We start from the raw sequence: 23,207 nt of genomic DNA, 5'->3' as shown, positions 1-23,207 counted from the left end.
GATTCCTATGAAAAGATGACACTACCTTGGGCAGGTACAGTGGATCTGGTTTAAGAATCACCCTGTCTTGGAGAATTCTCATAAAGGGTTCTTTTATGGATAAGCTTTGCAAATCTCCCACTCTCCTGGCTGTGGTGATTGCTAACAAAAAAGTTAACTTAATAGACAAAATAAATAATTTTGTTTAAAGGTTCAAATGCTTCACTAGATAATGCCTCTAGTACTAGCGTTAAGTTCCAGGCTGGAACAATAGTTCTGTTAATTGCAGATCCCCTTCTTTGAGCCAACAGAAATCTCTTAAAGGTTCTTGGGCTAACCTTTTGTCTAAAAAAACAGAAAGTGCCGCTATTTGTACTTTAAGGGTGTTCACCGCCACCCCCTTATCTACCCCATCCTGTAAGAAATCCAGGATCCTTGGGGTTGAGGCAGAGGAATCCTTCTTCTGACTCTGCCAAGTACAAAATGTCTTCCAGATTTTGGAATAAATTTTTCTAGTTACTGGCTTTCTACTTGAAAGGAGGGTTTCAATGACTGTCTGAGCATTCTTTTTCTTTTAATATTTATAGTTCACTATCCAGACTGTTAATTGAAAAAACTGTGGTCTGGGGTGAATCAGAGGTCCTTGTAGTGACAGGTCTGGAATTTCTGGTAGTTTCCCAAGTACTGTCACTGATAGAGACACCAGGGTTACAAATCACGTTCTTTTTGGCTACCCAGGTTTGACTAGGATGAGGCGTGGTTGCGGCCATCCGCTGCGATTCTGCAGAACTCTTGATATTAGGTTCTGTGGGGGGAAAGACATAGGTTAGCCTGAAAGGCCAAGGTTGTGCTAGGGCCTCCAAGCCCAGCATATCCTTCTGTCTTTTTACTGCTGAGACCACTTCTTTCACCTTTTCCCTTGGGAGAACGAGTTTTTTGAGTCTGGGATCTATCTTGTACCATAGACACCCTTGGCCCAGTAGATCTGCTGATTTTATACAAATCAACATATCTTCCAGACACAGGCTCAACTTTAGGCCTAGTAGGTACAGGAGGCCTACTACCTTGGCCAAGATTTTTGTAAAGATCCCTGGACTTGCTGCCAAGCAAAAAAGAGAAGCTCTGGACTGCCAACGTGCAGTACCCTCTTCTGTTACTATGATGAATCTGAGAAATGCTTGATGTTTTCAATAAATTTGAACATGTAGGTAAGCATCTCTTAAATCCAACATTGTCATAAAGACATTTTGGTACGGATTTTATCTGACCGTATAAATGTTCTCCCTGGAGAACTTTTGTTCTATTTTTGAGGTATAGAACACTATCATCTTTGATACCATACCAGTTGTGAGACAAACTCCAATTGGTACCCTTCCCGATGAAGAAAGTAGGGACTGGCAGAGATGTTTTCCCATTGGGAAGCAAAATGGGTCAGTCTGCCCCCTACTCTGACGCTGGCGTCAGTTAGATTCTTTGGACTTAGGTCCAGGTTTAAGGAACAACAATTTGTCCCCTTGTTTTCCTTTTCCAGGACCACCTTTCTTGGCCCTAAACGGCCTTTTTTGATTCTTGCCTTGGAAGTTCCGAAAGGAACATCTTCCTGATTTGTCCTTTTTCTTAGTGGGAAATTTTTTCCCTTTTTTTGCAGATCTGGACAAGGTATCATCTAGTCCTGAACCGAACAGTAATGAACCTTCAAAGGGTAGAGCACACAGAGTCTTACCTTTTACATCACCTTCCCAAGCTTTGACCCAGAGCGCCCTTCTGGCAGAATTTATTAATGCTGCTGTTTTAGCAGATGCTACTAATGACTCCACAGCTGCGTCTGCTAGGTAGGATGCAGCTTTACCAATCATGGCCAGGGAATCTATCAGGTCTTGTGATCCTGCCATATTGCGGACACATTTTGAAAGTTCCTTGAGCCAAAAGTCTGTATTCCTGGCCATACAGGTATCAGCTAAGGCTATAGTTGTATTATATGTATTAGAATCCCAGGCTTAATATGGATTCAATCCTGCGATCCATAGGATCTGTAATATGCCCGGCATTTTCAAAGGATAAATCTGTTCCTTTTGATAATTGTGCCAGGGGAGCATCAAGTTTAGGATTTTTTGTGAATACTTCCAATTCTTGAGGCTCAAAGGGAAACCTTTTCCAGTTTTTTGGTCTGGAAAAGGCATGTGTAGGCAATTTCCATTCTTGGTGTATTATGTCTTAACGACTGGTGAATGGGAATGGTTCTGTACTGGGCTTTTCCCAAGCCTTTGTACACCTTGTCTTTGCAGGAAGACTCCTTTGTAGGGGTAGGGATTCCTTCAGTGTCATGTATCACTTTAAGAAGACCCTGCATATATTCCAAGGAAAAAAGATTTTTGTCTTTTTCCCCTTCACTGTTACTATGAGTCCTTATCTGAACTTGAAGGGTCTCTTAAATAAATAACTAGAACCTTCTTCTGGATCCTCTTGTTCCCTAACCTGAGTTGAGGGAATGGATAGAGAATCTGCCCAGAGGGATGGGGGTCCTTTTGACCACCCAGTCTTGGGAGGAAGCATTATCTTTCGCTACTTCTCTGCTGGGACTTGAGGGATAGCTGCTGTAGCCTTAAACGACTGAATGGCAGCTGCCATTTCCTCCTTCATAGACTTAAGAAAATCTTTCATTAGGTCCTGCCCCACTAACTTAAAAGTTCAAGTAGTGCATAAGGGCTTTGTGTAAGACTTAGACAATCTAACCCCACATTTTTTAGCTGAGGATAGGGGTCTGGCAGGGGCTTCCTGTGTAAACACATGAAGACAAGAAGAAAGGACACCATGAAGCGACATAACCCTCTTGTCTACCACACAGCTAACATGCAGGAAGAAATGGAACGGCATACCTGTCACTCAAAAGACAGCAGTCGGCCGCCATCGGTATCACTTACCCGTTCCTGACGCCACCTGCTTTGCCGCTTTCTCCCCTGTAAGGATTGCGGCCACTTGTGTCTCCTTCTGGGGCTTCCGCCCTCTCGGAGTCGGAGAGTCAGCCATGGCTGTACTGAGCTCACACAGACCCGGCGTCTCCTCCACGCTGGGTCTCTTCCGGGAATCAGCCGCTCTGCCCCTTCCGCCGGAACTTCCTGTCTCCATAGCGAGGCTTGGGGCTCACCGCTGGCAGGAAATTCGAAAATCCTTACCGCCCAACGAAGCGAATGGAGACTTCCTGCAGAGACAAGCAGGACTTCAGGTATGAGGGACCTTCACCATAAGGCAAACCGCACTACCTGGTATGTTTGGCGACCTGAAAGTTCCTCTTCCAAGGACACAGCTAGGGAGGAACCAACTATTAGGCCGACCGAAGCTGCCTTCCAGGGGTACCGTTTTGGCCAGCTATTTGCTGGCTAGGTTAGTAAAAAAACAAACGTTCCGATGTGAGGTTGCAAACAACTGAACTGAAGCGAAGGATGGGTGGGACCCTTTTAAACAGCTGCAAATTAGTCGTTTCCTGTGAGGCAGAGCCACAATCTCTCAAATGTAGGCTGTCCTGGAAGGATGAAAGGAGAAAAAAGGCTATAAAAAGGGAAAACCCCCCTCAAAAACCTGCAAGAAAAGAGCCCCTTAAAATGCAAACAGTCAAAATCAAAAACTTTATCACTCTCCACTCAAATTTCCCACTCTTCAGCCTCCAAACAGCAAATCTGGCCAGAACCACCACATGGCCACGGTGTATAAGAATACACAAGGCTACAACAAAATGGCAACCTAATGCGGCACCACGAGGCCTACAGGGACCCAGAATCGGGAGACCAGGCCTCAGGACAGATCCAGGCTGGATAGTGGGGGGTCCTGGCAGGATACCTCACCAGGTACAACCTTCCCCCCTGCCAGTCGATCATCCGGTTGCCAGGGACTCACCCCCCCCCCCCCTCACCAGTTAGCATCCTGCCCCCACCGCAGGAGAGTGGCCAGACCACCCAAAAATTACATCCCCAGCATATGTGCAGAGGGGGAGGTGCCTGCGGGAACCCAGGCTCCGACCGTCCCAAGGAGGGGCCCACGTCCACCCCAAAATCCTTCAGGGGTGGGAACGATAGCTACTCACCAGGTGGGCACTGCTCCAAACAGATCCTCTCCATCTAAATGGAGGGCTGTCAGCCAACAGGAACGCTGCGACTCAGACCGAGGCCAGGTCGAATGTGACCTTGAAAGACGTTTAACTCGCAGGGCCAGTCCCCATCCAGTGTGACTATGCCACGGCCAACCTAGCACGGTGCTAAGGCCTGCGTGCACTTGCCAGACCGGGGTGACCACTGGATCTATATTATCCAACCCGTAGCCCAGTAGTTAATTTTTTTCCCCCTGGATTTTTCCAGAAAATTTACCATCTAAAAAATTTTGCCAGTACTACAGATCCCAGCAAAGAACTAGGTCCTTACTCCTGACTAGGCAGGAAAAAAAAAAAAAAAAACTGAGTGACTATAGCAGGGAGAGGAAGTATACCCCCCTGGGTGTAGCCAGAAGTTTTTTTTTTTTCTGCCTAGTGTCCTACTACTGTAGGAGGAGGCAGTATAACCCAATGGTCAAGAATGACAGGAGCTTTGTCCGTTAATGAACGAAAGAGAAAACATTAAATAGAATGCACAATACTGGTAAACTTACTTTAGAATGACTTAATTTACCTCCAGTCTATCTACCTATATAGCTCCTCCGGGCTTAAATGGTGATCTTCCCTGCAGGGAGCCCTTAAAACGAACGGGATTTTCTTTTAAACTTGTCATACTTAGCTGCTCTTTGCAAGAGTTCTGATCCTCTTCTGGGTTCCCTCACTGGTACCTCCTACATTTAAGCAGCCTGCTATAGGGGTACTTGTGTGGGCTTGATCCCTAGCTGCACTGTGTGCTTCTGTTAACACCCAGTGTGGCTCAGCCCCATCAACTGCATCCTCCTCATAGGCTGTGGTTGACCGTAGCATGAGCCGAACGGCATGGGTGTTTTTTTTTTGCCTTAATGCTTTAAGTCAACCCCCTTTCATACCAAAGCAACGCATGTACGTGGCCTTCTACTTCTGGTGGTTGTATCGTTTATAGAGCCAATGGTCGGCTTTCTTATAACCGATGCAGCCAAACAGCAGCTTGGCTGTTATTACAAGCATCGGTAGGAGACAGCCCCCCTCATACATTCACAGACTTATCAACTATGTGGTTAAGTTGTTTCAGCCATACTATACACCACTTCTATTGTGGTAGAAGAAAGTAAAAAGGGAAAAATCCAAAAAAAAAAATTTTAGTAGTTGAGGATGAATAAAGACATCAGTCCATCCAGTTCAACCTATACAGGGGTGTGTGTGTGTGTGTGTCAGTGGCCTGCTCATTTCCCATAAGCCTGAATGTTGTCATCTGTGAGATGCACGTCCAAGAGTCTTTTAAATGTAGCCATACTCCCCGCAGCTACCACCAATTGAGGAAGAGAGTTCCACATTCTTACCGCCCTTACAGTGAAGAACCCCTTACGCAGCTTAAACCGCCTCTCCTCTAATTGTGTGGCCGTGTCTTCTTGCACTCCTTGGGATCAAATAGTTTTCTACCTATGCTAGGATCGCCATTGAGGTATTTGTAAATCGCCATCATGTCCCCTCTCCAAGAAAAATTAAGCAATTGTAATCGCTCCTTATAATTAACGGTCCTCCAATCCCTGTATTAGTTTAGTTGCCCTTCTTTGGACTCCAGTTCTAGCACATCCTTTCTGGGGATTGGCGACCACAACTGGACCTCTGGTCCTCTATGTTATTGATGAATAAATTAAACAAAATTGGTCCCAGGACCCGAATAGGCGTTATTTATCACCACCCTTTGGACACGCCAATGTAACCAGTTTTCTATCCAAGAACAAACCTTGAGGTCGATGCCTGCAGACCTTAGCTTGTAGATTAACCGTTTGAGGAACAGTGCCAAATACCTTAGCGAAATTCAGATACACCACATCCCAAGTTGGTTATGCGGGGGGGGGGGGGGCTTTAGCCTGTTGCCGCCTGCATAACATGCACAGCAGCAAAAGGGTGGGCTTTTAACGCCCACATCAATTGGCAGCTGACGTTTGTGCTGAAAGCGCTCTGACTACATGCTCCCAGCACAGAGACCAAGCTGTCAAAGTTCTAGGTCTGGACTAACAAGATCAATAGGTGGCAAAGCTAGCTTCCAATCGGTGATAGTAAGTCAGTGGTTGAATGATCACAGATCTTACCCCTGTGGAAGTAGGAAGGGATTAAAAGAAGAGGTTCACCACTCTAGACAGGAGTGAGGGGGTAGAGTTACAAGAAAGGTGCCCGAGGTCACAGCTTTTCTATCCATTTTCCAACGCACTTTTTCTACATATCACATCTATTAACTTGCACACAAAACACCTTGTTCTTTACCCCTGCCTTGTATTTTTAGGCCACTTCTACAACTATTAAGAAAACACACACAGAAATAGAAGTTTGAAAAAAAAAAGAAAATAAAACTTTATTTAGATCATATTATTTGAAGTTCTATTATCTGTGTTTAAAGCTTTTAGGAAACAAGCTTTGAGTATGTCAAACTGCTTATTTTAGAATCAATAACAGCTTAACAAAAAAAAAAGCCAGTCCATGAAGATATCAGTGGCATACTGCTAGCAATAGCCATGATGATTAGTATGGCCATGTCTAGCCCCTCAAGACGTCATTTTTAAAAAGGCAAGCCAAAACGATATGTATAGTTGGCCACTGGGCAAGTTTTTATTTTACATGTTCTAAAAAGTGAAATTATCTACAGCCATGCAAAAGTACATCTGGTTCCTGCAGACACTAACCTGGACAACTCATGTTCATTGCACAAGTAATTTAAATTTTAGAGAAAAAAAAAAAAAAAAAAAGGGGGTGGGGGGGGGGAGAAGGTTTCACTTTCATGTGGACAGGATATAAAAAAGGACATATGCTAGCCTACCAACGTGAGACTTAAAACAAAAATTCAACGTGAAAAAAAATTGTGGCAGGAGCGCCATGAATTCCAAGTGGTCATTTAGCCATTCCTTTCCGGACTTATGCTCCTCCTTGGGGTTCTGGATGGTGAACGACTGAAAAGAAATTTAAAAAAATATTAGAAGTTGTCAATTCCAGTTCTAAACTCATAACGAGACTGAAGCCCCCAGAGGGAAACTAGAAGTTTTGAAGTTTAAAGTGCCGGTTCACACTGATCAGACTAAAAGGCCCCCGACTTGACGACTAATGAAGTCGCCCGTGCAGCGCGACTTGCAACGACTTCTCATAAATGGAAGTCAATGCAAGTCGCTCCGACTTTGCAAAAAAAGTGCAGGAACCTTTTTCTAAGTCGGAGCGACTTGAGTCGCTCTGATTAGAATGGTTCCATTGCACAGCATTGGAAGCTACAAAAGGAAAGAGATACACTGCTCAAGGTAATAGGAAGCTTAATGACCAACAGCGGTGCTCGCCTCCGTGGACAGTCAATAATGAAAAGAAATGGCTGCACTCAGATGTGGTCAAAATCCAGGTCTATTGGACATCCCAATGTGGCAAAAAAAGTGGCAAGGTAGACTCGTTTCACACACTAATATGTGTGCTTAATCATTACCAAATCATACCAAATTATCAGCATTGGAAGCTACTTGTCAGACGACCAAGTCGTCTGACAACTCGGATCAGTGTGAACCGGCACTTACATTTTATAGATTCTTATTAATTGTAAAAGAGTACATAACATATTATAAATGTAATCTAATCAAGTGCTTAACGTGATCGTAGCAGACTAAATTTAGAAACGCAACACATCCTATTACTTGGAGTTCATATACCCGAACACCCCACACCTTTGACTTAAAATTCTTTCCAAAGCAATAGCAAATGTGAAAAATAGTGCCACTTCATTATAAAACCAATTATTCAGGGGAATATTAGGGAGGTTAAGATGTAAAATACCAGGATATGGCAATATTTACCTTGCTCCCTTTGGAGAAGGAGATCTCGACTTTGACCTACAGGGGAAAAAAAATAAAAAATAAATAAAATCCAGGTCATCTGCAGCTTGTTTGGAGACCATGCTAGGTTAAGCCTAGGGTTAATTCAGTTTTAACATTTCGGCTATGGGCCGGTTGATTCAGCAGCAGCTTTAGTGATGATAGGTATATTTAAAAAAGTTATATCTTAACATATGAACAAGACTTGCAGCAGTTTTTCTGCAACTTGACAGTGGTCCAGCTCATTTAGTAACACGTTACACCCTGAATACAGGTATAAAACATACTGAATGGTGACCATATTCCTTTAAGCCAGCGAGTTCATACGTTGATACAAAATTCAAGTTTTCCCTGCATTTACCACATTCAGAATCCTAAAATTATGTTCCTGGTAAAAAGCTTGTTGGAATTTTCTCATTTTGATTATATTTTAACGCAAAAGTTAATCTAGTAAAGTACTCAAGGTGTTCTATAGCAATGCATATTGGTTGTTCCAGCAGTACATTTCCGTGACAAACAGCTGCAATAAGTACAGCAATTCTAGTTTGTATTGAGGTAAAATATCTTACCTGGTTCTGGGGTGTGACACAGACCTGGTTCTGGGGTGTGACACAGACCTGGATCTGGACCTTGACCTAGATCTGAGAGGGGGGGGGGGGGGGGGTGAAAAAAAAAAAAAATGCAAGTTTAGTTTTAGGCACAAACACTACAAAATTGCAAGTTTTAAATTGTGCATGCATATCGGCTATCTTTAAATATACATCATCTATCACCACACAAACAGGCAGGTGTCCAAATACTTTTGACACTATAGTCCATCTCTTCACAGAATGTTCCCAGTAGGAATGGTTTTCCATGCATTGGAAAAGGGCATACATTAGGGCAATTCTATCCTCCCCATCTCTTCGCAGCCACAACTTGAAGAAGCTACAATGTTGTGCAGTGCAATGGTCTATGCCCCTTATGCAAACATAGAAAACAAGAAAAAGAGGTTGCCCAGGGGACTTTAGATGAGGCTACACACTCATACAAAAATCAATGTAGTATACCATATAAAAATATTTTATTAAATATATAAAAATAAGCACATTGAAAAAGAGAGATGGACTGCTCAGTGGCATCAAATACATCCAATACATATGAAGTAAAAAAATGTATGAAATAACAGCATTAACATGCATAATTGTATACAGACATTTGCAAAACATGATAAAATGTAGCACCCTTGACGCGTTTCGCGAAAATGTAGTTCGCTTCCTCAGAAATGGGCGTTTATCATCTCCATCCAAAGTAAAAATATATATATTATTGATTATGTACATGCGCATATACGGAGTGTCGAATATAGACAAAGCCATCATCGAGACTCCATACTCACTGAATCAGTTCCAGAATGGGGACACTGAGAACGATGGTCCATTGGACCATCGTTCTCAGTGTCCCCATTCTGGAACTGATTCAGTGAGTATGGAGTCTCGATGGCTTTGTCGTTTATTTATTCGACACTCCGTATATGCGCATGTACATCAATAATATTATATATATTTTTACTTTGAATAGATATGATAAACACCCATTTCTGAGGAAGGGAACTACATTTTCACGAAACGCATCAAGGGTGCTACATTTTATCATGTTTTGCAAATGTCTATACAATTATTATGCATGTCCATGCTGTTATTTCATACATTTTTTACTTTATATGTATTGGATGTATTTGATGCCACTGAGCAGTCCATCTCTCTTTTTCAATGTGCTTATTTTTATATATTTATTCAATAAAATATTTTTATATGGTATGGGAGATCCAGATCACACCCCATGTTTTACTTATGCAAACATAGGAGCATTGGGAATAATTTACTAAAACTGGAATGTGCAAAACTCTGCATAGAAACCAATTAGCTGCCAGGTTTTATTGCCAAAGCTTAATTGAACAAGCTAAAGTTAGAAGCTTACATTGGCCATCACACACAGCTGCACCAGATTTAGGACATCAACCCCATGACAACAAATTGAGGTTAAGAGATTCCCAGGTAGGTCCTATACTGCTTCTGCATAGTAGCTGGAAGACCTTCTGTAAAAGCCATGTTTAAACTTGAGTTACATACCGAGATCTTTTAACAGAAGGAGATCGAGATCGGCGTGGAGTTCCAGTTCTGGACCTACGTGGTGAAGCAGATCTTGATCTCCGGGGAGAAGCAGACCTGGACCTACAGAAAGAAACACAGAACATAAAAATGAACATCTTGCTTAATGCTAGAAAATGCATTAACTATTCATCACTACCAACACATCAGACTGCAAGCTCTTACAGATTCTAAGTGAAGGGACAGCCAACCAAAATGTCATGTCATTTATCAAGTTAACAGTCATCTTTGCTGCACCACAAAAGAAAATGAACAAACAAGTTTTTGCCCAAACATCCCCGTTTTCACACTATTACTCTCATCAGGTTTCAACTGAAAACCCCATTTAAATCAATTTAGGTACAGTAAATCAAACCACCAGTTTATACTTCCGATACCTGCACTTCTAGATGCCGCTTTGTTGGTGAGGAATGGACTCATGAAGCTATTACAGGAGACCATGAAACAATGGTCAGCAGGAGAAGCCAGTGACATCTCTTTTCCCAAGCTGATATTAGCGGGCTATTCTTTATCTTCTAGCTTCACATAACCAAAGTAACACCCCACCCCCCCTCCCATATACTAAAAGGGGCAACTAATAAAGCCAAGCTCCTGCCCTGCCCTTTCTTAGGAAAAAAGGGGCAGAAGCCCAACTAGGCAACTGTTTTCTATCCTTCTGTATAAAATCGTACCCAAAATAGTTTATATAAAACACTGGAAGACAAGAGAACATGAGAAAAATCTATTTGACCCCCCCAGCTTCAAGTATCAACCTACCCTAAGTGAGCATTTCAAAGTTTCTATTGTAATGTACTGTACTAAACGGTGGGTTGCTATTAGATGAACTTACCTCCTACCACGGCTTCTGCTACGTGATCGGGAATATCTTCTTCCCCGAGATCTTGAGTGAGAGCGGGATCTAGACCTGAATATTTTAAAACAAGTTATTTAATTGTCTAAAATACAAGGACAATGCAACCTAACCAGACATTGCCAAAGTCTGGAAAAAAATAGGTAACCTATTTGCCTTGAATAGATCTACCCAGGAGAAAAAAACTTGTTAAAAAAGGAATTCCATTTTCACATTAAAAGTAAATATTCTAAAATATAAAGACTAGAAGTGGTAGTTAAAATAAACCTTGCAAGTCTGCAGGTCGACCCTCTTTGGCCCAAGGTCTAGAAGATCTATACGGTCTAGAAGGATCTACCAGCCGATCGCTTCATCTACTGTAGGTCTTCCAATCTAACGACGATCAAACTGACAGCCATATGAGCCAGATGAGGCTTGATTGACGCATGAAGGTTTTTCTAGATGGGAATGTGGTCAATCTGTAGTTCTTTTCTAAACCGGAGGGGAGCCCCAATAGTAAGCCAATATTACTTTGATACGGCGATCACAGTAGATCTTAGATTTCATGACCTCTACAGAATCATAAAGGTGGATCTAGATGTAGATGGTTTGAGGGGATCTGGCCTCTTATGCTGATCACCTCAAGGTCTAGCAGAATCATAATGTCGGATTTGCAAGGCGCCTCAGCATGAAATCTTAAGGCTCGTGACATTCTGAATCAAGGCGACTGACTCAAACGAAGAAACCTGTAAGGTTTTGACCAGGTGATTATTAATATAATTGAACAATTCAAAAGTAAAACAAGCCAAAACGTACCAGAACAGAAAAGCAGCAGTCCACCATTCTAACAGTTTTAAATTGTGCCACAGGTTTAAGGCTGCAGCAGATACTGAGAACTAACCCAATAAAAAAACAAAACCACCATTTACTATACTATTCTGATGGCTTCCTATAAACCTCCCATAAGCTGCAGGAGCATGCAACAAGGCTTCCATTCTGCTCAAAGATTAACATGTCAAACATAGTTTTAGGGCAAGAGACAGAACCGCCAAAATTATAAACTAGGAGGGAAAGAAAAAAAAAAAAAACCAGGCCATAGATTTCCTGTTGACTAGATGTTGTCTCTCCCCCCTCCCCCCCAAGCATTTGCACTAGTTCAGCCAGGATAAAGGATCTCAAATTGCATAATTTGGAGAGATAGTATAGCAGAAGAAAATATAGTAAAGCATAGTCTGTCAGTTCTGCCCAGTCACATATGTTTGACACGTTTAAATTTTCTTTTAGGTGACTAGCTAAATCTAATACCACAGCAAAAGAACTATAAAGTCTTACAACCTGCATAATTATCTAGTCTGGTCCACTGGGCAGTCAGATATTTGATTACAATTAACTTAAGGACTGCTGCTTTAAAAACCATCCACAACAAACATTTTAACTTGTCGAGTGCCTCTGATCACAGCCAGCCAAGACAAACTGTATACCTGCTCCTTCTGCGCCTGCTGTATCTTTGACAGTCGTATGCATAATGCCCCTTTTCACCACATTCATAACATCTGTCACTTGGATCAAATGGCCTTCGGGCTGGTGGCCTATCGTAGCGGGAACGACGCGGCATGCCTGTTGATAGTTCTACTCTAACTCTTGAGCCACAGATAACCCTGTATTCAGAGGAAGGAGGGGGAAAAAAAAATTACAAAATTGCCAAGGCATATCATTTTAGACATAATTATCAAGTCTTAACAGAAACACAGTATGGCACCAATAACACTAGAGTCTCCTACCATGCTCTGTGGTTTCATCGTCCAGCCCCTACATCACTACAGGACACAGTAAAAACATTGGGGCTAGCAGAAGAATGGCAAGAGTGCTGTAACCGACCAGGCATTTTGCACTCAAGTGTGCCGAATACTTGATATGCAGCAGAACAGAACTTGTCTGGAACCTGAGAGCGTTCAGCAGTGCAGGCGAGGCCTTACTTTAAATGATTGTCGCTGTATTGTTTAATTGTTTGCTATGGGCACCACCCTTATTCCCCTCTTTAGGTTTCTACACCACCTCTGACATGCAGATTGTTTTCAGGACGTAAGAAAAGCCTTTCGAAAGTTCAACATACTTTCCATCTAAACCACGCACTGCATCTTCAGCATCTCGTGTGTCTTCAAATTCAACAAAAGCAAATCCTGGAGGGTTTCGTGCAATCCAAACTGTACGCAGGGGACCGTAGTAACTAAAAGCTCTCTCCAACTCGCCTTTGCCAGCACCAGTACCAAGATTACCAACGTATACTTTTGCTTCTAAGAATAGAAAATAGACAGTAAACAATTAATGGCAAATAATGGGAAAAAGAAAGTTACATTTGGAAAGGATAATTTTAAATATTTTCTGTCAGTTTTTCAAACCGTTGATGAAGGGGGAAGAGCATGTAGGACAATACCAAAAGAAGAAGAAGAAAAAAAAACACGAGGTTAATTTCCTAAACAAGGAAACAGGAAGGTAAATTATTTAGTAAAACAGCAAGCAGCTCTTCATAGTAACTAACTTTTGCCTTGTTCAGCTTTAGGACTCATGCACACTGGACTTAAAGAGGAAGTAAACCCTCCTTGTACCTATAGGTAAGCCTATGATAAGACTTACCTATAGGTACTGTAAATATCTCCTAAACATGTACCGTTTAGGAGATATTTACCTTACATGCAGCCAGTGACGTCACTGACGCATGCGCTCTGGCCGTTCCTTCAGAGCCCTGTGCCGTGACCGTCAGCGCGCGGAAGTGACGTCATTGCGGCTCCGGCCATTCAGATGACCGGATGCCGCGTTCCCGGAAGAACAGGGGCTCGTTCTAAAGGTAAAGTATTTCATAATGAGCTAGTATGCGATGCATACTAGCTCATTATGCGTTTCTCTTTCAGGGTGAAAAAAATAATTTTTATGGGTTTACAACCTCTTTAATAAAAACGCCAGTAGCTTTGTTTTTCAGCTAAAATTCACCCCTGTGCTATTTTAGTAACTCAGACTTTCCCACAATGCAATGCTTTTCAGAATGGCATTGCATAGGTGTTAACACCCATGCGATAAGATTTAGGTGGGGGAAAAAAAAAAAAAAAAAAAAAAAAAAAAGGGTCCTTCAACATTTTGGTGCAAATGTGGACCCTTTTTTCCCCTGCATCAAAATCACAATATGCAATGAGATTCTGTCAAGCTCACTGCACTTTGCAATCTGTTTCGGGGGGTCGTTCATGGGACATTGAGCCCCCGTTCATCGGCAGATTTGACATGTTATATCGCATTCAAATCAGAGCCTATTGCCGGCAACATCACTGTCCGAATTGGTGCAACCCTGACTTTGTGGCGCCACTCCGATTCCCAAAAGTAGCCTCCGCACTACTTTTGGTGACTTCAGGGCGATTTCAAAAAGACATCTGGGCATGAACCCATACAGATGTCCGTCAAATCGCCCCCCGAAGTCGCACCGACATGCAATTGTGAAATTGCGCGTGTTCAGTTGAATGATTTCAAACCTACCCTCAGTGTGAAGCGGTGCTGTTGCCGGCTATAGGCCCTGGTTTGACAAGCGATTTGACGTGACAAATTGGCACAATGTCAACAGGGCTTCATGTTCCATGAACAATATCCTGAAACAGATTTCAAAATGCAGTGCGCCTGCCAGTATTGCATGGGTGTTCACACCCATGCAATGCGCTGAGGTGTGAGGGGAAAAAAAAAAGGGGGGTCCTACAACATTTTGGTGCAAATGGGATGCAATTTGAACCATGCAAAATATATGGCTCAAATTGCATCGCACAGATATCACATGTGATGTACGCAGGAATGCGGTGCGTTTTTGGTGCAAATCACATGCGATGTTGAGGACGCACCAGTGTGAACCCAGGTTATGTTCCATGAATGACAACTTGAAACAGAACCCAGGCTTTAAAAAAGCAATGGAATAAAAAAAAAAAAAAAAAAAAGTCAAAAACCGCCAGTTAGCAGCAGTTTTTTAGAGTTTCAGTGTTTGACGTTGGGAGTGTTTTTACAGCTGAAAAAAACGCCACACAAAACACACTAGTTTTTCCTTTTTTTTTTTTTTACAGCCAGAAACTGCTGCCAACAGCCTGTGTGTGCATGAACACATAGCATAACATGCTGTGGCATTTATTGGCTGTATATAAAAAAAAGTCTGATGCCAAAAACAGCAGCTGTAAAAACATCCAGTGTGCATGAGGCCTTAAAATGCAAGCTAGAAGCAGATTGCAAATGCTCCAACCTTAAGAAGTTGCCATGTGTTATGAATGGTGGCGGGCTGTCCATGTATACTCTGCATAAACTGAGCGGACACTGACCTGTCATCTACTTTAAAATAGTTGTAGTTCCAATTTCCTGTTACACAGTTTAAGCGCCACGGTCAAGGAAACAAAGTGTTTAATAATGAAAAAAAATATATATATACACCAATGTAAATTTTAGGGCACACAAACAATAAATTGCCCATTAGTTTGTAAAAATAAAAGATGAGGTGGCACCATGTAAATTACCCAATATATTAAACCTTAAAATGGAGCATGCCCCGGAAATGGCAACCAGCCCATGATACATAGTGGTGGTTGGGTTTTTAAATCAATCAGGTGGCTTCTATCCCCCCCCATTGAGTCCCTATGATGCACAGACTTGGCAGCAAAAAGGGTTAAAGGCATAGTTCACCTTAAAAAAAAAAAAAACACTGCCTATGCAGATAAGGGACATCTAGAGATAAAAACAAACTGCAGGTCTGGCCAAAAGTTAAATATTGCCCTTGCTATAGATGTAGGCCATTCATATGCCTCATTAAAGCCTGACCTGAAGCCTCAGATTACATATCTGTCCCGCCTTGCTGTTACTGTCCACCACCACACGAGTGAGCTCAATCTAATCCAACCCCCTCACCCAGAGTGTGAGAGCTCCCTCCTGTGGTGGCAGAGAGAACTGTAAAAGCTGGACTTCCTAGCAACAACACAGGGCAGGGAGATGCAATCTCTGGGAGCGTTCCATGTACTAGCACATTTAAAATACACTAACAAATTAAAGTCAAACTATGGCTATTATTTTATAAGCAGTTACAGCAAACAAAAATGAAGAAGGTTTTACATAAATAAAAGCTGATCATTTTAAACACCCCTGTATGTAGTAAATTGCCTCATCCTTGTAACTAATAGATCTGCGGGAAAGCGTGTTCTGTTATGAGCATGTGAAAATAGAGGAAAGAAAACCTAGCACACTATCAGAAAATCTGATGAACAATACTGCTTTGGAAGAGATTGTGTGATAATCTGATCGCTGGTACAGATCTTCCAAGAGCTGATCACCACAGTTCATACAAAATTATCCGAAGGGGCAAACAAAACATTTCTTGTATGTAACCAGAGGAGTGATTTTCACAGCACAGTATTCCTCAAACACATCCTAAGACTACATTCAAATCCTTCCAAACTTCTATTCTATTTCAACCATTTGTGATAGGAGACCAGCATGTGACAAAAACACCACAGACAGCCATTATCTCACCACGTGTACGAGGCTTGGGCCCTGCTCACACCTCATAAAACGCTCATCTCCAACAAACAAAATCCATTTCAATGACCCCTGTTCACATATGAACGTCGTCTCCTGAACCTCAAAGTACAGGAGCTTCTTTTTTGGCAAATTACAAGCATTTTTGTTAGAAGTCAATGCCTGCCTCCAGACACTGCAAATGCCCCAAAACAATACGCTTAGGCCCTGTTCACACATTAGCGTATTTAACTTTGTAAAACGCTCATCAAGCAAAATCCCTTTCATTTCAATTGCCTTAGGTAACATCTGAGCATTTTGTCTCCTAAAGCAAAACGCCTGTAAAAAGCCAAAAAAAAAAAAAATAAATAAAAAAAGGAGCATGAAAAAGGCAAAAAAAAAAAAAAGCCTGTAAAAAGCCAAAAAAAAAAAAACCGCCTGTAAAAAGCCCCAAAAAAAGAGCCTGTAAAAAGTGAATGCTCACAATCGCTGCGTAATATAGAAAGCAATGTAGCCGCCACATCCTAACAGGGAAGCTACGAGACAATAAAATGTGCGATAAGCACCGAGCTGATCATTGTATAGGAAAAACAGAAAAAAAACAATAAAAAATCTCTGACCCATGATCACTGGAGCCAATATTGGAGTGATCGCACACAGGCCGGGCGGTGTCTTCTTCTACAGCAAGCCCGCGAAAATCCGGAATCATGGCGCCATGATGTGTGTGCGGGTATAGAGGAGATGGCGGCAGAGCCCCTGTGATGGCGGGCACACACACACCAGCAGAGAGAGCAGCACCCGGAGCAGTGCTCAGTAAACACGAGGTAACCCGGAGCCCGCTGTACTCGGGTAGTGGGGGGGGGACACACAGGACATTCCAAACACTCACCTCTCCGTTCACGATACAAATGAGGGGAGATTCTCCCTCCCGAAGAAATATACCGCCCAGCTCACTAGACCGAGCACGTGACCAGCTCGTCTCACAAAATGGCGGCTGCAGGCCACACATGCCTTGGAAACGCCTGCTAGGCAACCTAGATCCATGCGCCACCTTCTTACACAATGGAGTCCCTAAGCCACGCATCGTCACACAGCGACGTGTACACTTACCGCCACTATACCTCCCGTATCGCGACATGATTCCGCCCGTACAATATCCCGCAACAAGGCTGATTAGAAGCAGAATATGGCGGAGCGCCTGCTCGTTTCTAATAAGAACTACAACAGCCTGCAGAGATACCTGGCTCCCATTGGGTCAAAGTGTGTTACGTAAAACTTGGGAACGCCCACATTGAGGAAGCGCGGGCGGATTAGGGCAGTAGTCTGAATCACTCCGCCCATATTGTGTGTGGTGTCTATGGAGCTCGGAGGACACAATGCAGAGCTTCACCATAGATACAAACCACAGGCCATTCATAAACCGCCACATTTCACTGTACAAATAAACTGAACCTAGGAGCACTGCATACAACGTACAGCATTCTAGTGTGTGTATATATATCTATATACACACATATATACAATAAAACCTTGTACTGGAAGCATAATTCTTTCTGGAAACATGTTTGTAATCCATAGCACCCCTATATCAAAGCTAATTTCCCCATAATAAACTCATATGACTCAGCCTTCAGTATATAGTCCATATAAAAAGATTATAGCAATGTAATAGGTTGTGTAACCATAAAATGTCGTCTCCACAAGGGGATTAGAAGCAAAATCCAGCAGGAGCTACAGAGTATAAACGATAAGTGGGGCGCCTCCAAGTGTAGCAATATGGTTACATTTAATGAAGGTTCAACATTTAGCAACTCTCATTGTTGATGATTAAGTACCGGTTCACACTAACGTGGCACGACTTCAGGGGCGACTTGCACGGACTTCATATAATGAATGTCAATCCAAGTTGCTCCGATGTCGCCCCATAAATCGGAGCGACTTGAGTCGCTCCTATTAGAACGGTTCCCATAGCACTGCATGGACCGCGACATGTCAGGCTGACCAGTCGCAGTAGTGTGAATGGGCACTAAAAGGGAGGCACATCTAAGTATGCAGGAATCTGGGGTAAAGCTGTCCACATAGCCCATCCTCCGCACTGAGGGCAGTCTGCAGTGGTGCCCAGGAAGACCACCTCGCAGTAGAGCGATCGGAAAAAACGAGACAAAGAGCTTGTGGAGCGCAGCACGAAAGGGTTGACGCCGATGGCAGTGCAAAGAAAAGTCCATGTGAGTTGCTAAATGTTGTACCTTCATTAAATGCAACCATATTTCTACACGAAGGGTCCTTTCACATGATGCACGGTCCGTTCTCTGCTCAGCAGGGGACCAATCCACCGAGCAGGCAGTTGACAGCTCCATCTCCGCTCTGTGTGCAGAGACGGAGGTGTCAGATCCCCGCTGTCCTCTATGGGGGAATCGGATGAGAGCGGACTGCCTGTCCGTTCTTTCGATCCGCTGGACGGATGGAAAACAGGGTTTCCATCCGTCCGGATTTCACGGACAGGATCCGAATCGGATAGCAGTGGACATGTCTCCGCTGACATCCACTGCCCCATAGGGATGCATGGAGGATCCGATCAGGTCGGCCTAAAAAACTGACGATCAGATTATTCGTGTGAAAGGACCCTTAGAGGCACCCCTCTTATCTTTTATACTCAGTTGTGACATGACACAACTTGTATATCAAGACATCGTTGTTTATCACGTCAAAATTTATAAAAAAAATAAAAAAATGTTGCTGGTCTTGCAAAATGCTCTCAAACCAAGGTTTTAATATATATATACATACACACACACACAGAGGTCTGTATATCAGCCCTGGAGAAGACAGGGATATTCAGGTCTAGAATATGGAGCTATGACAATGTTACATGTATAGTACGGTCACATGATAGATTCTGATCACATTAAGGCCTCATGCACACCAATGTATACATTTATGTTCCAAATGCAATTTCTTTTTTTATTTTTTTTCTGCGACAGCTTAACCACTTGCCGACTGCCGCACGACTATTTACGTCGGCAGTTAGCCCCTCACAGGCACTCGGCGAACGTCGCTGCAGAGGGAGAAAGGCAGGCGGCTAGTGTAAACAAGCCGCCTGTCATTCTCCCCTGTGTAGAAACAGTGATCATACGGTTCTATGTAGGACCGTTGATCACTGTTCCTACAGCTCAAGCCACAGCCAATCAGTTAGAATCACGCCCCTAGGGACACACACCACCCCTCCCTCTCAAAAAAGTTAACCCCTTCACTGCCAGTGTAATTTTACAGTAACAGTGCATATTTATAGCACTGATTACTGCAGTAATGTCACTGGTAACCCCAAAAATGTCAGTCAAGGGTCCGATCTGTCCGCCGCAAAAAAAAAAAAAAAAAAAAAAAAAAAAAAAAAAAAAAAAAAACAAGAAAAATGACAAAAATCTTTCCCTTTGTTAGTAAACGCGATAACTTTTGCGCAAACCAATCAAAATACGCTTTTTTGCGATTTCTTTTACCAAACATATGTAGCATAAAACAAATTGGCCGAAAATGTTAAAAAATTTAGATTTTTACATTTTTTTTGGGGAATTTCATATAAAAAAAAATGTGAAAAATATTGCTATTTTTGCAGAATTGACGCTTTTTTTTTGTTTATAGCGCATGATCAAAAATCGCACAGGTGATCAAATACCACCAAAAGAAAGCTCTGTTTGTGGGGAAAAAAAGAGGACGTCAAATTAGTTTAGGTACAGCGTTGCACGACCGCGCAATTGTCAGTTAAAGTCACGCAGTGCCGAATCGCAAAATACCCCCTGGTCAGGAAGGGGGTAAAATCTTCCGGGGCTTAAGTGGTTAAGGCCCCTTTCACTCTATAGAGCCCGTCAACAGACTCAGTTTATCTCAGCGGGGGATCGATCCGCTGATCCTCCGCTGAGCAGGTGGATGGCAGCTCTGACTCTGCGCTGTGTGTGGAGACAGAGCTGTCGGGTCTCTGCTGTTCTCTATGGGGGAATCGGATGAGAACGGACAGCCTGTCCGTTGTCATCCGATCCGCTCGACGGATGGAAAATAGGGTTTCCATCCGTCCAGATTTGACGGATCAGATGTCAGCGGACATGTCTCCACTGACATCAGATGCCCCATAGAGATGCATGGGGGGGGGGACCGTTCAGATCCGCCTAAAAAATGGACAGGCGGATCTGGATTAGGCCGCCTGTGTGAAAGGGGCCTAAAAAAAAAAAAAAAAAAAATGTCTTGTATGTATGTGCGTTTATGGGCATGTAGCATGAATGCATTTATTTATACACGAGTGTAAACTCATCTCAGGATGCAGCTTTAGTGCATTGTTTTTTACCTCTTACTGCTCTTAGGCCTCCATACACACCTGAGCGAAAAAAACGGAAAATTTATATCAAATACTTACCGTAATTTTCCTTTCCTGATGGACTCCATGGCAGCATACGTATCGGGTTTGGCCCCGCCTCCAAACCTACCCATAGGACATCACTCCCATAAATCTTTGCACCTGTTCAGCACACGTGTTCTGTAACTATCCTCCACAGAAATCCGGGAGGGAACTCCTGCTGCCATGGAGTCCATCAGAAAAGGAAAATTACGGTAAGTATTTGATATAAATTTTCCGTTTTCCTGACAGACTCCATGGCAGCATACGTATCGGGAAATAACTCGCCGTACACAAAAGGGTGGGCAGGTGCTGAACAAAAGTTTAATTTTACTCTGTCAAACAGACAGGACTTGTAAACCAAAGTTAACAGAAGAAAGAGCCGCCGGCTCAACAATAGTGAGACAAAAAAATATTTATAGAGGACCAGGACGCTGCTCTACAAATCACTTCAGGGGAGACGTGTCTGGACACTGCCCAGGACGTAGAGACACTCCGAGTTGAATGAGCCGTAATCGCCACTGAAGGGGTCAAGCCCTTAGCCCTATAAGCCCATTGGATAGTTTGGATGATCCAAGAAGAGATGGACCTTGAAGAAGCCCGAAGACCCTTGTTCTTTCCACTGAAAGTGACAAACAAATGATCTGACTGTCGAAAGGAGACCGTAGCTTCCAGATACTGCTTGAGGCAATTTCCAACATCCAGCGGATGGACAGAAGAATCTTCTTCTTGCCTAAAGGTAGGCAGAACTATTTCCGTGTTTTCATGAAAAACTGAAGTAACCTTTGGTCTAGCCTCCAGCATAGGGATTAATACTATCCTGTCTGGAAAGAAGGTTAGAAAGGGCTCCTGTGCCCCTAAAACTCTGATTTCAGAGACTCTCTTCGCCAATGTAATGGCTACCAGGAACACGGTCATCAATGTCAACTCCTTGATGGTAAGAGTTTCATCTGTGTCACGTAATCGTTGTGATAGAATGTCCAGAACTAAGGGGAGATCCCATTTGGGAAACCTTGGCTCCTTCTGGGGCCTGAGTCTCATTGCCCCTTTGAAGAATTGTCGGACTAGCGTATGGGTAGCCCAAGAAATGCCGGTAAAGGCTGAAATAGCCGACACCTGAACTCTCAGAGAACTCACTGATAGAGGAAGATCTAGACCAGACTGTAGAAAGTTTAGCACATCCTGAATCCTGATGGATGAATGAGGGTTGAACCTAGTGGCCAGATGAGAGGAAAATCTTGACCAAATTCTCTCATACACTTTATTAGTTGAACTCCCTCTGGCACTCAAAAGTGTAGAGATGGCCTCTTCAGAGCACCCTAAGGCCTGTAGCCTTCCCTTCTCAACAGCCAAACCTTCAGATGCAGCCGGGCTGGACAAGGATGCAATATGGTGCCTTGAGATAGTAGACCTTGCATGAGAGGCAGCGGAATCGTTTCCTGAACGCTGAGAAGTGTTAACAGAGGGAACCAAGGCCTGTTGGGCCAGAATGGAATCACCGCCACTATTTCCACTGCTTCCGACCTGAGTCTCCGGAGAAACTGAAGGATTATGGGAACTGGGGGAAAGGCATATGCCCTGTTGAACCTCCAACAATCCGTGAGGGCGTCCAACCCCAGAGCCTGAGGATCCCTGAACCTCGCACAGTATTTTTTCAACCTGCGGTTGCGAGGAGAGGCAAACAGGTCTACCCCTGGGGAGAACCCCAGGCTCAGGATCCACTCGAAGACCTCCTCGTGGAGAGACCACTCGTTGTTGTCCAACTGCACACGAGATAGAAAGTCGGCTTGGACACCTTGGACTCTCGGAACATACACTGCTGACAGGTCAGACAAGTTCTTTTGAGCCCAGACCATAATTGGCTCCACCTTTCGCAGCAAGGACCAACTGCGTGTCCCTCCTTGCTTCCTTATGTATGCGACTGCTGAGGTGTTGTCCAGTCTTAGCATCACTGGAAGACCTTTTGTCAAGTGAGGGAACGCTTTCAGAGCTTGAAGGGCCGCCAGTAGCTCCAGAATGTTGGACATTATCCCCTGGGAGGGGAATTTCCATTTGCCCTGAGCCACTTCCGAGAGGCAATGAGCCCCCCAACATGTGCTGCTGGCATCCGATGTTATCACAACCCATGAGGTCTGTACAAGAGAATGGCAGCACAGAAGATGCTCCCGCTGCAGCCACCATGGAAGACTTGCTCTCATGGCTGGGGTCAGGAAGATGGTATGATCCAAATGCCAGGTGTCCCATTGAGGAAGAAAGCCTTTTTGGAAAGGCCTCATTCTCCATAGGGCCCACTTTACCATGGGGGCTATAGCCACCATGGTCCCGATTATTCTCAAGCACTGACGCGCTTGGAGGTGAGGTGATGCGAGGGCACAGAGAA

At 43.5% G+C, this 23,207-nt stretch overlaps 1 protein-coding gene and 1 pseudogene across 2 annotated transcripts in view; both read right to left on the bottom strand.

The window, feature by feature from the left end:
• The window catches only part of LOC309550600, a 36,412-nt pseudogene extending 33,525 nt beyond the window's left edge, over positions 1–2,887 (bottom strand). Inside the window, exon 1 of the transcript in view lies at positions 2,856–2,887. The product of the transcript in view is annotated as an uncharacterized misc_RNA (transcript). The remainder of the gene's footprint in view (positions 1–2,855) is intronic.
• A 3,986-nt stretch (positions 2,888–6,873) lies between these two features.
• SRSF7 (serine and arginine rich splicing factor 7) lies at positions 6,874–17,700 on the bottom strand. The gene is made up of 7 exons (XM_082249739.1): positions 17,557–17,700; positions 13,037–13,217; positions 12,405–12,581; positions 10,924–10,998; positions 10,056–10,157; positions 8,514–8,585; positions 6,874–7,047 (listed from the first exon to the last, which is right to left on the bottom strand). The coding sequence occupies exons 1-7, from the start codon at positions 17,582–17,584 to the stop codon at positions 6,993–6,995; spliced, it is 690 nt and encodes a 229-aa protein (XP_082105865.1). The 5' UTR covers positions 17,585–17,700; the 3' UTR covers positions 6,874–6,992.
• Positions 17,701–23,207: the final 5,507 nt, after the last annotated feature.

The sequence above is a fragment of the Pelophylax lessonae genome (genome assembly GCF_965119305.1).
Source record: "Pelophylax lessonae genome assembly, chromosome: 3".
Classification (NCBI taxonomy): domain Eukaryota; kingdom Metazoa; phylum Chordata; class Amphibia; order Anura; family Ranidae; genus Pelophylax; species Pelophylax lessonae.
Note: the sequence above shows the minus strand (reverse complement) of the source record. Positions and strands in the feature narration are given on the sequence as shown.

Coding starts and splice junctions, on each gene's coding strand:
- SRSF7 (XM_082249739.1), bottom strand. CDS start 17,584: ATGTCGCGATACGGGAGGTATAGTGGCG. Junction 10,999..12,404: donor AGCAGGCGCAGAAGGAGCAG/GTATACAGTTTG, acceptor TAAAATATTCAG/GTCTAGATCCCGCTCTCACT. Junction 7,048..8,513: donor GTGTCACACCCCAGAACCAG/GTAAGATATTTT, acceptor ATTTCTTTTCAG/TCGTTCACCATCCAGAACCC.